This window comes from Meles meles, chromosome 17 (assembly GCF_922984935.1).
Source record: "Meles meles chromosome 17, mMelMel3.1 paternal haplotype, whole genome shotgun sequence".
Taxonomy (NCBI): Eukaryota; Metazoa; Chordata; class Mammalia; order Carnivora; family Mustelidae; genus Meles; species Meles meles.
The window spans coordinates 43,413,375-43,426,686 of record NC_060082.1 but is presented as its reverse complement, the minus strand read 5'-3'; the positions used below and the strand labels follow the sequence as shown (position 1 = coordinate 43,426,686).

The 13,312-nt window shown below is 41.1% G+C and overlaps 1 protein-coding gene across 1 annotated transcript in view; it reads right to left on the bottom strand.

Moving 5' to 3' along the window:
* The window catches only part of PAPPA2 (pappalysin 2), a 302,543-nt gene that overhangs the window by 263,636 nt on the left and 25,595 nt on the right, over positions 1–13,312 (bottom strand). The window contains exon 2 of the mRNA XM_045982073.1: positions 4,646–5,717. Coding sequence (XP_045838029.1) covers positions 4,646–5,717 — 1,072 coding nt within the window. The remainder of the gene's footprint in view (positions 1–4,645; positions 5,718–13,312) is intronic.

The window sequence follows — 13,312 nt, the reverse complement described above, 5'->3', positions numbered from 1 at the left end:
TTTCAAAATATGGTCCTTGCCAATAAGAGTTATGAAAAACATTCAATATTTTTAATAAAAAAATAGCGTAAGGAATACAAGGCAGAGGATAGAAGGGAAAAAGTCTATATATGAAATAAATATAAGGGAGTTGAGAAACAGAAAAGTTCTCCTCTCCACTATGCAGATTTCTTCCTCTAAAAGAAGATATTCAGAGCTAATTATCCTTTTTTAGATCATGATAAGTAGAGATCCAAAACCGTGTTTCCTATTGTTAACAAGTGCTAGATATTTCAGGAAATCCACCCGCATGAAAGACAGATAGAAAGGGCAGGGACAGGGAGAAGGAAAAATAAAAGTCGACTGCAGATGAGTCAGATATCATGCATGGGGCGGGGGGGGAGGGAATCAGAATATATCTTATTTTTAGCCTCAAAGAATTTTGTACCCTTAAAATAAAAATAGATTAATATAGAAAGTCCAAAAAAAGAAGGTCTTAAAAATTAAAAATTCAATAGAAGAGTTGGAAGATAAACTCAAGGAAATCAAAGAAAGAAAGAATGGAAGGAAGGAAGGAAGGAAGGAGTAAAGAAAGAAAGAAAAAAGAGATAAAACATATAAGAGAGGGCACCTGGGTGGCTCAGTGGGTTAAAGCCTCTGTCTTTGGCTCAGGTCATGATTCCAGGGTCCTGGGATCGAGAACCGCATTGGGCTCTCTACTCAGCAGGGAGCCTGCTTCCTCCTCTCTCTCTCTCTCTGCCTGCCTCTCTGCCTATTTGTGATCTCTGTCAAATAAACAAGTAAAATCTTTAAAAAATATATGAGAGAAAAAAGAGAATAAGTTCAGGAGGTCCATCCCTCAGAAGCCTGCTTGAGGGGAGGGAGGTGGGAGGGATGGGGTGGCTGGGTGATGGACATTGGGGAGGTTATGTGCTATGGTGATTGCTATGAATTGTGTAAGACTGATGAATCACAGACCTGTACCCCTGAAACAAATAATACATTATATGTTAATTTAAAAAAAGAAGTATCAAAGTAATAATTCAAGGCAGTTTGCCAAAGTTAAGGGCATGAGTATCTAAATCAAAAGGACAATTGAGTGCTCAACAAAAGAAAAATAAAAGGCCAACCCTAAAAAAATTATCATAAAATCCCTAAAGTAACAAGGTTAAGATTCTAAACAATTTTTACAAGGAAACAAAACTTTCACCTCTAAAAAGACACACAATTATCAAAAGAGGAGCTACAGGCAACTAATGAATTTTTTCAAAAAGTCTGAGAGAAAATGTTTCCCAACCCAAAATTTTACACCATGGAAAACTATCAATTTTGTGTAAAGGCAAAACAAAAACATTTTGGGAAATGTTTTTCAGAAAAAGCTACCTAAAACATTCTTTCTTAGAAAGTTACTCAAGGATATCTCCCAGTAAAATAAGGTTATAAATTAAATGTCCAGTAAGGTAAGGTAATAAAAAGAGAGATAATCATGCAGTTCAGGACACAGTGGCTCCAACCAAAAAGCAGAATTTGGGGGATGACAACTGTGCAGCAGACTAGATAACTGGTCAAAATGGGAAGAGAAGGGTCATCTGGGTGGCTCAATCAGTTAAGTGTCAACTCTTGATTTTGACTCAGGTCATGATTTCAGGATACTGAGCCCAAGCCCCGCATTGGGCTCCTGCTAAGCATGGAGCCTGCTTAAGAGTCTCTCTCCCTCTCCCCCTGCCTCTTAAACCCCCCAAACACACACAAGCACTTCCTCTTGCTCTTTCTCAAATACAAAGAAAAAAGATTAGAAGAGTAGAGAAAAAATAGAATGAACTAGAAGGAAGATCTCCAGAGAATGAAAAAAAAAGACACATTCTATAGATGTAATTGATAAGATAAAAACAATTGAGGATATCAAAAATGATAAAAGGAAGAAAGAAGGGAAGGAGGGAGGGAAGAAACAGAGACTCAAGGGGTAGGGTGGGGGGAGGAGGGGAAGTTGGGCCAGGAAGGAAATATAATAATAGAATCCTAGTTTGTTCTGCAGGAAAAAAAGTCAAAGCCATGATGTTGTAAATATATATAACTGATTTAACTAAAGATGGTCATATAACTACATTGAAAAGGTGGACAGAATAAGGAAACATTATAAAAATTAAGGTCTCCTCTTCATCATAAGAGCAACCCAATGCATAATGTTTAAAATCAATGGATCAAGTAATATAAATACAATATTTGAAGACATGGAGGTAATTACCAAAAGAGACCGGTAAAATGATCAAATATGGGAGCAAAGCTAGAGGGTGGAGAAGGATGGGAAAAGTTAGGCTGGGGATTGCCATTCTTCCTCATGTCTTTTGGCACCGCTTGATATTTGTAACCATGAGCATTTATTACTATGATTTAAATATGTTTAACTACAAGAAAGTATAAGGTGTTTGTTTTTATTCCACAAAGTGAATTTTGTATGTCGGGGTAGGCAGGTTTGAAACATGTCTGGGTCTAGGGCTAGAAAGGGATAAGTTGCCATGGCAACTCTGTGTCAGTAAAGGGAATAAGTTATAAACACCTAGTTAAGGGTAGTAGCTGTAGGTATTTGGAGACATAAAGGACCACTCTAAGAAGAATGATGCCTGGGCACCTGGAACAACCACTCTCTCAGTCATGGCAGTAGGCTGTTGGAATCAGTGAGGAGAAAAATAAGAAGAAGCCAGATGTCCCTGTCTTCCCAGAGAGCTGGCAACCCCCATTGTTAGTGAGGTTGGGCTTCTGCTTTAAGGTTATCAAAATCCAAAACCCAAACCCAAACAGAATCTTTCTTATGTGAATATTTCTGGGAATGCTATCAATTCCATCTATTATTATTATATAAACAAATGGCTTCCCATCTGCCAGGTCTAATAATGACAATAACTAATGTTAGTTTAGGACAATTTTTTTTTTAACACATCAGTCTCCAAGCATTTTTCTATCCCTTATGTCATCTGAGTCACAAAATAACCCAAGGATACAAGTAATGCAATTTATTACTGCAACCGCACTCTTTACAGACAAGACATCTGAATTTCAGAAAGTGAATTGCACAGTTTATAGTTAAGTACCAAGGGCTCTCAAATTCAACTGTGTCCTGATTCCAAATTTTACACTTAGTCTTTGACATCACATGCCTGAACTACAAGCCGACCTATTAATTAGCGTTAACTGACTGCCCACACACAGGGATACCATGAATTACTATACAAATTGTGGCCAACAAACATAAAGGCAGCCATCCAGGTATTGGGTGGGAGCTGAGATCCAGTCTTCCCCCCTCCTGCCAACACTACACCTTAGCTCAGATGTGAGCCTTTTTATAATCTGTACAAAGGTACCAGTTATGTCATGAGGAAGCCTTGCCTGCATACACAAATTAACAAGTTTACCACCCACCTCTCTCCTTTCTTACCTCCCTCCAACACTCCAAAACCCCTGCATTGACAGTAATGGAAATCCTCTTACTGGTTTCTGTCCACAATAGAAGACACATCAGATTCATTAATTCGTTACAATAAACATGAGACAAATGACTATGTTGGGGCTATTCTTGGCACTAAGTATGTAGTGCTTAACAAGGGCCCTGATCTCATGGAATGACATTTCTGCCAGGAGAAAGACAAACTAAAGTACAGGAAAACATTAGAAGGGATGAGTGTTACACAAAGTACCAAAATTAGCTGACGTCATAGTGATTGAGTAGCTTAATTTGGGGAAATCAGGAACGGCCTTTTCAGGAGGTGACATTTCAGTTGATATTGAAATGACAAGAGAAAACCCACCAAGAGAAGTTCAAGGGAAAGAGGTTTCCAAGAAAATGAAACAGCAATTGCAAAGCCCATGGGCAAGATCAAGCCTAATGTCCTCATCGGAACAGGAGAAAGGCAGGGTGGCTGTGCAGTGAGGGTATGAGAGTGGTTGGGAGAAGAAGTGGGGAGGTAGGCAGGGGTCAGCTTACAGCACACACTGAAAGCCAGGTGGGGGATGTGGATTCGATTCTAAGGACAGTGAGGAGGATGAAAGTAAGAAGGGGAGTAACAGGGATTTTTTATTTTCCTTTTACAAAGGATCTTTCTGGATGATTTGTGGGGAATGGAATCTAATGGGGCAAAGAGGAAGACTGTGGTCACCTTAAGGAGACAGGGGATTAGCTATAGAATGCCTTGTGTTCGTGAAGTTGCTGAACTGCCCAAAATCCACCAGAGACCAAGCCCACATGAGGCATCTTCACGGATTTGTGTAACTTTGCTGGGAAACTATGACTATAGGAAGGACGCTCACATACAATTGGTGCTGACTGGCTTCTGCCAGTGTTTACCTCGTTTGCTCTCTGCAGAGCCCCTGGCTTCCTCTGATGGACTAAGTTGTGTGGCTCTCTTATGCCTCAAGCACCTGGGGCCTATGTCTTCAGGTGCACATCACACCATGTTTGCTCCACAGAAAATGAGTTCTGGGAGGTCTGTCCCTTGTCTTTGCCATCCCTGTGTCCCTAATTATTTAACACCTAGGACTTCACAAAGGTGGGAAGGATGAATGTTTTATTTGGGGACTGTGTGAACCCTCTTTTCTCTCCAGAAACCAAAAGCATCAAATGATGTAAGAAATGCATCCTGTAGGTAGGACACCCCAAGCCTCAGTCCCTTACCTCCTGGGTGAGTCGGGGTCGAAGCAGGTCTTGTGCACATCAGCCACATCGGGGTCGCAGCAGTCCCCGTCGTCAAAGTCATTCAGCATGTTGTTGCACTCCACGTGGCAGAGCCCATCCCTGCGGTTCCAGGAGTAGCACCGGCCGTGCAGGCGGCAGTCACCTCCGTCATAGCCTGTGAGCGGATGCTCACACTCAGGGTCACAGTGGTCATTGCCGATCTTGCTGGGCTCACAGTTCACGAGCACAACCCGGTGGCGCAGGGTGGAGTTGTGGACCTGGTGGACACTCAGCTGCCAAGTAATGTTGTAGGGGCTGAAGGCGTCGCTCAGTGCCTTGTGCTGCCGGCGGATCTGCTCCTCGCTCACGATGGGGTTCAGGCCCTCATCATCACAGATGTTCACCACCTGGTAGCGGATTGCCTTCTCTCCCTGGAGGGGCTGGTGCCCGTTGTAGTGGGAGATCAGCTCCACATTGTCGCAAACCGTCCGCCCACAGAGTGGGGGCTGCAAAGGTGACAGAATCTCAGGTTGAGGCTCAAAGCCCTGCAGAACCTCACGCTGTGGGTACTCCCCATCCCTAAACGGGGCCCACTGTTCTTCCAAGGGCTCAAAACTGGCAGTCAGGATCAGGGTGGTCAGTTCCTCCACTCCTGTTGGATGCTGAGGACTGTGTTGGAGGTGGCTTTGTGGGAGGGCGGTCGACCAGAAGACTAGTGTACCCAGGTGTCCACGAAAATAGTGGCCATGCTCAGAGCTATCCCCCCCCAGAAGCAAAGAACGACAAGACGCCATGAAGGGACTGTTCAGGGGACCAGACTGCTCTGGACTACTAGCCACCCGAGTGCCATCCACATACAGGGCCATACGCTGTCCATCATAAGTGGCTGCCACGTGTGTCCATGTGCCTGGTTGGTAGCGACTGTGGCCAGTCACAATGGTGGCTTTCTTCACACGGTCGGTGCGAAGGGAGAAGAAGAAGCGAGCGTCTCGCCTTCCCATGTCCTTCCCTGAGCGGATCCCTAGGGCCCAGCCCTTGTCATTGACAGTGTGGGAGCAGTTATCAAACACACCTGGGAAAGAAGGAAGAATCGAGGGGAGAAATACCAGATATAAAAGGGATGGAGAAAGGGAGAAGAAAACCCATATAAATAGCAAGAATGTAGGTTTTTAGTGGAGAAAAAAATAAGTGATACAGATTCCCCACCAGATATGCTTTTCTGGTACCCCATATCGGGCCATTCTGGCAACATCTATGCCCCAAAGGAATCTGATTTGAGATTCCATCCAATCTAACTCATTCTGGTATTTTTTGATAATCAAAATGAAAGCTATAAAGGGGCTATCTAAAGCAAGTGACAACCATCTTCTGAAGTTTGTCACAGAAGTTCCTCATGCCGAGTCTATGTCTTCCTCCCTTCCTCAGAAGCCATGGGGGCAATCACAGTTTTTAGAAAAGACGATAATCTCCTATTCCCTCAAAAGGTCTTTTTCTTCATTTGAATATTGAAATAAGGATTCTCGTGGGGGAAAACAAGGAGTTGGTGAATAGACAAGTCCCTCAGAGAAGACTGTAACAGATATCATTCTCAACCCACTATTTCCTCTAGTGCGAGGATGGTTGTCCACAGTGAACAGCTGTTCCCCAAAGTAAGCAAAACGGTAACTGCCTCATCATCCTATAAGAAAAAATAGTCAAGTAAGTTAGAAGAATAGTGGTTCTATAACCAATGATGCCCACCACAGTACAAAGGTGAGACTCTACCAACACACACTGCTTTACCATCTTACTCAGTGGGCATAGGACTATTACGTCCAACTGAATAAACAAAGGGGGTCTACTTGTAGATAGCTAGACCATTAACATGTTGCCAGAAGGAAAAAGGAGTCAGATATAACACAACCACAGAAAAAATAGGAATCCCAAAGGCGATTTGGATGCCTCGAATATTCCCAGAAACCCACCTGTAGTTATGAACTTACCATCCCCTCCAGCACCTCTTCTAATAGCATATAGGTAGTCTCAGCAGCAGATTTTCCTTGTAAGTTACATAGAGGCACTACATTCACACTGGAAATGCTTAGTAAACACTGCTTTAAAAAAAGATTTTATTTATTTATTTGACAGAGATCACAAGTAGGCAGAGAGGCAGGTGGGACGTGGGGGTGGGGGAAGCAGGCTCCCCGCTGAGCAGAGAGCCCGATGCAGAGCTCGATCGCAGGACCCTGAGATCATGACCTGAACCGAAGGCAGAGGCTTAACCACCCACGTGCCCCAGCACTGCTTTAAATAGTGAATAAATGATGGAGAATTCTTCTACTTCTGAATCACATATCTCGGCCTAACACCAAAAGTCATTCTCCCCCGGCCTGTTACATAAGAATTGTATTTATGCCCCTGAGTTCCTACATAATCCCTCAAACAGTAGTTCTCTATGGAGAATATGGACTTAAAAGCCATGAGGCTTCCTGTTGTGATTGCAGTCAAGTATTTTAAAAGTCGCTACTTTTTCATAAATGACAGAATATTTTTTCTTCTGCCTCTAGCATAGATCAGTAAACTGTGATTTAAAAAAAATAATAATAAAACAGGGGCGCCTGGGTGGCTCAGTTGGTTAAGTAGCTACCTTTGGCTCAGGTCATGATCCCAGGGTCTTGGGATCGAGACCCATGTTGGGATATCTGCTTGGTGGGGAGTCTGCTTCCCCCTCTGCCTGTCACTCCCCCAGCTTGTGCTCGCTCTCTCTGTCAAATAAATAAATAAAATATTTTTTAGAAAACCACTTTTTTAACAAAAGCAACTCTATCAGTCAGAATTTGAAGTATTGGTGAGGACCAGGTGTAATGCAATGGTGATGTTCCAGTTTTGTTTGTTTAGGTGGGGGCGGGGTGCAGTGGTTGTTTTTACACTGAGGTCTGTCTGATAAAGGAGCATAAGTACTCCCACTTTAACAAATTCGTGTATAGAGTAGACTTTCAGAAGGGAAGACAAATCTAGTGAGATGAATAGTAAGTTCCCTGGTTCAGTTTCAATTTGGTTAACTTATTTTAGGATAAGTACATTTAGTCTTAATTATATCCATCTGCTGACCTATGAGCAAATGTACTACAATATTTAATACCAGGACCATGAAGTTACTCAGCTCCCAAGTAGTAAATATCCGCTAGTTTTTAAAAGGAAGAATTGGGGAAACTATTTTATATTTTTTGCATATAAATATGTGTATCTACAGATCTTTCTTGACTTACAATGGGGTTACTTCTTGATTAACCTATCAGAAGTTGAAAATGTATTGAATATAGCTCGCCTACTGAACATTGCAGGTTAGCTTGGCCTACCTTATACGTCTCTGAATACCTACAGTAGCGTACAGTTGAGCAAAATCACCCAAGAGACTATTTTATTATAAAGTGTTGAGTATCTCATGTAACTTACCAAATACTGTACTGAACATGAAACAAAGAACGCTTATATGGGTACAGAATGGCTGGAAGGGTATCAGTTGTCTGCCTTTGGTCATATGACTCACTGCAGCTATGCCACTGCCGCCCAGCATCACAAGAGAGCATTGGGACCATATCCTGGTCCAACATTGGACCATATAAGAAAAGATCCAAATTCAGAATTCCAAGTACTGTTTCTACTGAATGTATATCACTTTCACACCAGCATAAAGTCAAAAGATCATAAGATGAACCAGCATAAGTCAGGGTCTGTCTATATGTGATTTGAATTACAAATGATGAGGCTTCACATATACATTAATTAGCTTGTTATCTACCAGACATCTAGTTGCAATTTTGAACACTTTTGTTTACTGTTATTAGAATTTCTGGTTAGCATCAATAAAATAATTGTTTCTACTTATTTATCTCATAGGAAGCTATAAAATTATTGACAATTTTTATTGTCAATTGTCAATATAAAATATGACAATATTTTATAAAATTATAATTTTATAAAATTATTGAGAATTTTTAACTTCTTGAGACAGTACAGAGAAGATGTAATTTTATCATACTAGTCTAGTTTGGATTAATCTAATTTTTAGTAATTATATTAGAAAGGATTTAATAGACAGAAGAACTAAAAATGGTTATTTTAGTTGGGAGTTATAACAAGTATGACAGAAGTATTACTTTTTAAATGATAACCAAAGAAATTTTTCTTTGTTTTCTAATTTAATAAGATGTCCCAAGTAGCATATGAGAAACCTCACTAAGTGCTTAGACAACTGCATTTTACTTGTTGTCTTACCATTGTTCATCTATAGGAAGAGAATAGTTTTTGAAGCACTGCCCTCCACTCATTCCATGCCAGAAAGAAAAAAAAATAAAGAATTTTCTAACCCAATTATTGTGGACTGAATATTTGTATCCCCCTAAAATTCATACTGAAACCTTAATTTCTATTGTGATGTATTTGGAGGTGGAGCCTGTAGGAGGTAATTGGGTCATAAGGATGGAGCCCCACCATGGGGATTAGTGTCCTTTTAAGGAGAGAAAGAGAGGCAACCCTTCTTGCTCCCTGCCATGTGATGATACAAGAAAAGGGTCATCTGCAAATCAGGAAGAAGATTCTCACCAGACATTGGATCTGCTGGAATCTTACACTTCTAGGCCTCTAGAACTGTGAGGAAAAACCTGCTTTTGTTTAAGCCACCAAGTCATGGTATATTTGTTCCAGCAGCCCAAACTAAGACACCAATGTTATCATCTAGCTGCGGATCAGAATGACAAGTGAAACTTTTATAAATACAGGTTCTTGTGACCATGTTGAGAGCTGCTGACATATTTACAAAAGAAATTCCTCTTTTTGCTACTGCCCAGTGGATGGAAATGCAGAAAACAGAATTTGGGAGTCATTGTGTTTTCCAATCAGTGAAGAAGAATTAGAAAGACTGTCATCAATGGTAAGTTAAATCAGACATGAAAGTGGAAAGCTCATCTGAAATTGCTTCCTACCATTTGTTTAAAAATTACACCTGATCAGGCATTTTAGTACAATCTATGTAACCATCGTACATACTTGTCCATGAATTTAGCAAACTAATGGATTGAGAAGTAGTTAAAAGAAATAAGGTCCACTGAATAGTGCACAGATATGATGCTATTAGGGAATGTCACCAATTGATTATCTAGGAACTGATATTAATTGGAGCTTTTTATTATCAGTTATAAAACTCATATTTAAGACCACTAAAATGAAAATAAATATCCTCCACTCCCACTGAAAGATCTATTATTCCAAAAGAGGAAACTGGGGCACTGAAGTATGGTGTGACTTACCTCCCTCTCCCTGCTAATTGCCACCATCAGCACCAACCTCTTTCATGAAATCTTGAGTTCAACCTTGTGAGGATTTTCAAATTTTCTGAAGACACAGTCCTGCTGCATCTTCTGTAGTCCATACTAATAATCATCTGTTCCTCCAATCTGGAGGCTGTGGATTAAAAACTATGATTCTCTTCTCTCGAGAAGGAATAAACCAATATAGTGAGGCTGAAATTGCATCCTCTGCTCAAACATAGATATGAATCCAACACTGAACCCATAACCTGATGCTCCACGCTTCAACCCTAGCTGGTGGAAAGAAGATCGTGCTTGGTCCCTCTAATAAACTCTAGGACTGCCACCTACTAAACCACAAATTGTTCACATTTCATCGCACTGTCTCGTTCCTTGAGGGAAATGAAATTTCACTTGGAATTAGTCACTTGGGTTCATCAACTTTTATCGAACATTCATCCTAGACATAGAAAGTAGTTTCAGGGGCACCTGGGTGGCTCAGTGGTTTAAGCCTCTGCCTTCGGCTCAAGTCATGATCCTAGGGTCCTGGGATAGAGCCCCACATCAGGCTCTCTGCTCAGCAGGAAGCCTGCTTCCCTCTCTGCCTTTGCCTGCCTCTCTGCCTACTTGTGATATCTCTGTGTGTGTGTGTGTGTGTGTGTGTGTGTGTGTGTCAAATAAATAAATAAAATCTTTTTTAAAAAGTAGTTTCAGCTTTGGAAGAAAAAGCAGTCTTTGCCCTTGAGGAATTATACTCTCATGGGTGAGTGGAAACATTGAGATGATTTAATATATCAAAACTTAAGTTCAAGGAATACATAGGTAAGTGAAAACAGAGCCTAATATCAACCCATATAATTTGGAGAGAATTTCCTAAGGGGAAAAGACCCAAACCTACTCTTGAAGAGTGAGTAAGAGTTGGCCAGGCAAAAGAATTATGGATCACTCCACACAGTGGGGACAGCAAGATGGCAGGCAACACGGGTGGAAACAGGTCAAAGTAGGTCTTGCATAACACAGTAAGGGGCTTGGACTGAGTAAGTTAGGGAATAGCTGGAGGTTTTCCTACTGTTGCCAAATGCCTCTGATATCTTGAGAGCACACAAAGGAACTGCAGCATGAAACATCCCATAGCTGGCCTTGCCCTGCACACTTGGTCCAACTGCAATTAAGGAACGTTCCAAAGCTTGCAGATGGACAACTGTGGCACAAGAAATACAGACACACTACAAGAGTTCCATGTAGTTAGTCCACCCACGTACTTGCACAGTAGATATTTATGAAGCAGTACTAGCTGCCAGTCTCAGTATTTGTGCTAGGGTTTTCTGGTGATCGAATGGTTGTTTGACATCATGGAGAGTTCAGTACAGTCCAGAAAATAAGCCTTAAATAAGTAACTACAATGAGATATGCTGACAGTGAGAAGTAAAAATAGCTATGTGAACAGCCAAAGAACCCCTTTATTAAAACATGGAGATAATATGGCAGAAATTCTCCCTAAAGTTATTAACCGCCAGCTTTCTAGCACTGACCCATCTTGTTAATAATTTGATGCTACCCAAATCTACCCATGAAACTAGGGCTACCTTGATCATAGTCAAAATGCCTGAAAAGTTTAGGGAGACCCAAAGCAAGGAACTCCAAGATGTAAGTTCAAATGTTCTCAGATCAAACGTCCTGACATTTCACCCAGAAACGTTCACTCTAAAATTCCTTATATCAAATACCTATTCCAGCTGAATCTTCTAAACTGGGATGTGGTATTCTTTTTGTGAATATTTTTTCCCTTACTCTTTAGCATGGAAAGATATCTCCCATTTATATTGTACTTGAGCTTTCCAAAGCAATCTTGTGTAACTATCATTTAAATGGTAAAGCCATCCTGTGAGCTAGGCAGGATAATTATCACCAGTCTTACTGTACAGATGAAGACACTGAGGGTCTGAGAGGTCAGGTATTAGGCCAGGTGCAGACAGTACACTACAGCTGAAGTGTCATGATTCAGATCCCAGGACAGATTTCTTTGCTGGTGAAACCACAGAGCATGGTGGTTTCAAGCATGAGTCAGTGGACGTTTCAGTCCCCAGTCTGCTACTTAACAAATGTGACCTCAGGAAAATTATGTCACCTTGCTGGGCCTCAGTTTACTTATTTGCACATTGTACCTGTAAAATAAAATCTGGCCTTCACTGATCTTCTCTTCCGCATCCTTCAACCACAAGCTGAGATCACAGACCTACCTCCTGAGGTTGCAGGGAGAATTAAATAAAAGAACATATGTGAAAGATCAAGGCACAGTGCCTAACTTACACAAAGTGATGAACCAATATTAGTTACGATAAGGAAGAGTTTGGTGATGAGACATCAAAGGGAAGAAGAAATCAGGTATAAAGCCAATGTTATGCTGTAAATATTTAACAATTGATCCTCCGAAGGAAAAAAAAAAGTCCTGATTTGTGGCATTTGCCAATTTATGTAGTACAAATATTCCCACGATGGCCAATCTTAAGTTACCATATGATGGCACTGAACATGGACTGGGAAGAGATGTGTACAGTTGGTCCTGGTGAGCCTGTCTGACCAGTTCCACCATGATAAAGACTGAAAGAGAAAACAGATTCAAGCTGCCAAGTGTCTCCTTTTCCTTCTGACTATTAAAGTGGCTGTGTGTGCTTTGCTGTTGCGCTGGTTTAGAATTTAAGAGGACTAAATGTCCCTTTATTTTTTTTTAAAGATTTTATTTATTTATTTGACAGAGATTACAAGTAGGCAGAGAGGCAGGCGGGGGGAGGAGGAGGGAAGCAGGCTCCCCACAGAGCAAAGAGCCTGATGCGGGGCTTGATCCTAGGACCCTGGGATCATGACCTGAGCTGAAGGCAGAGGCTTTAACCCACTGAGCCACTCAGGCGCCCCTAAATGTCACTTTAGACTTACTATAAAGCTATAGTAATCAAGACGGTGTGGTATTGTTGAAAGTGTAGATAAACAGATCAATGAAACAGGACAGAGAGCCCAGATATAGACCCACATAAATAGATATAACTGATTTTTGACCAGGAGCAAAAGCAATACACTAGAGCAAAGATAGTCTCTTCAACAAATGGTGCTGGGTCAATGACATCTACATGCAAAACAATAAAGCTAGGCACAGACCTTACACTATTCACCAAAATTAACTCAGAATGGATTATATACCTAATTGCATGGTGTAAAACTACACAAATCCTAGATGATAACATTGGAAAAAATCTAGATGACCTTGGGTTTGGTGATGACATTCTTAGCTCTAACACTAAGACACAGTCCATGAAAGATGTAATTTATAAGTTAGACTTGATTAAAAATAAAAACGATTGCTCTGCTAAAGACAGTGTCAAGA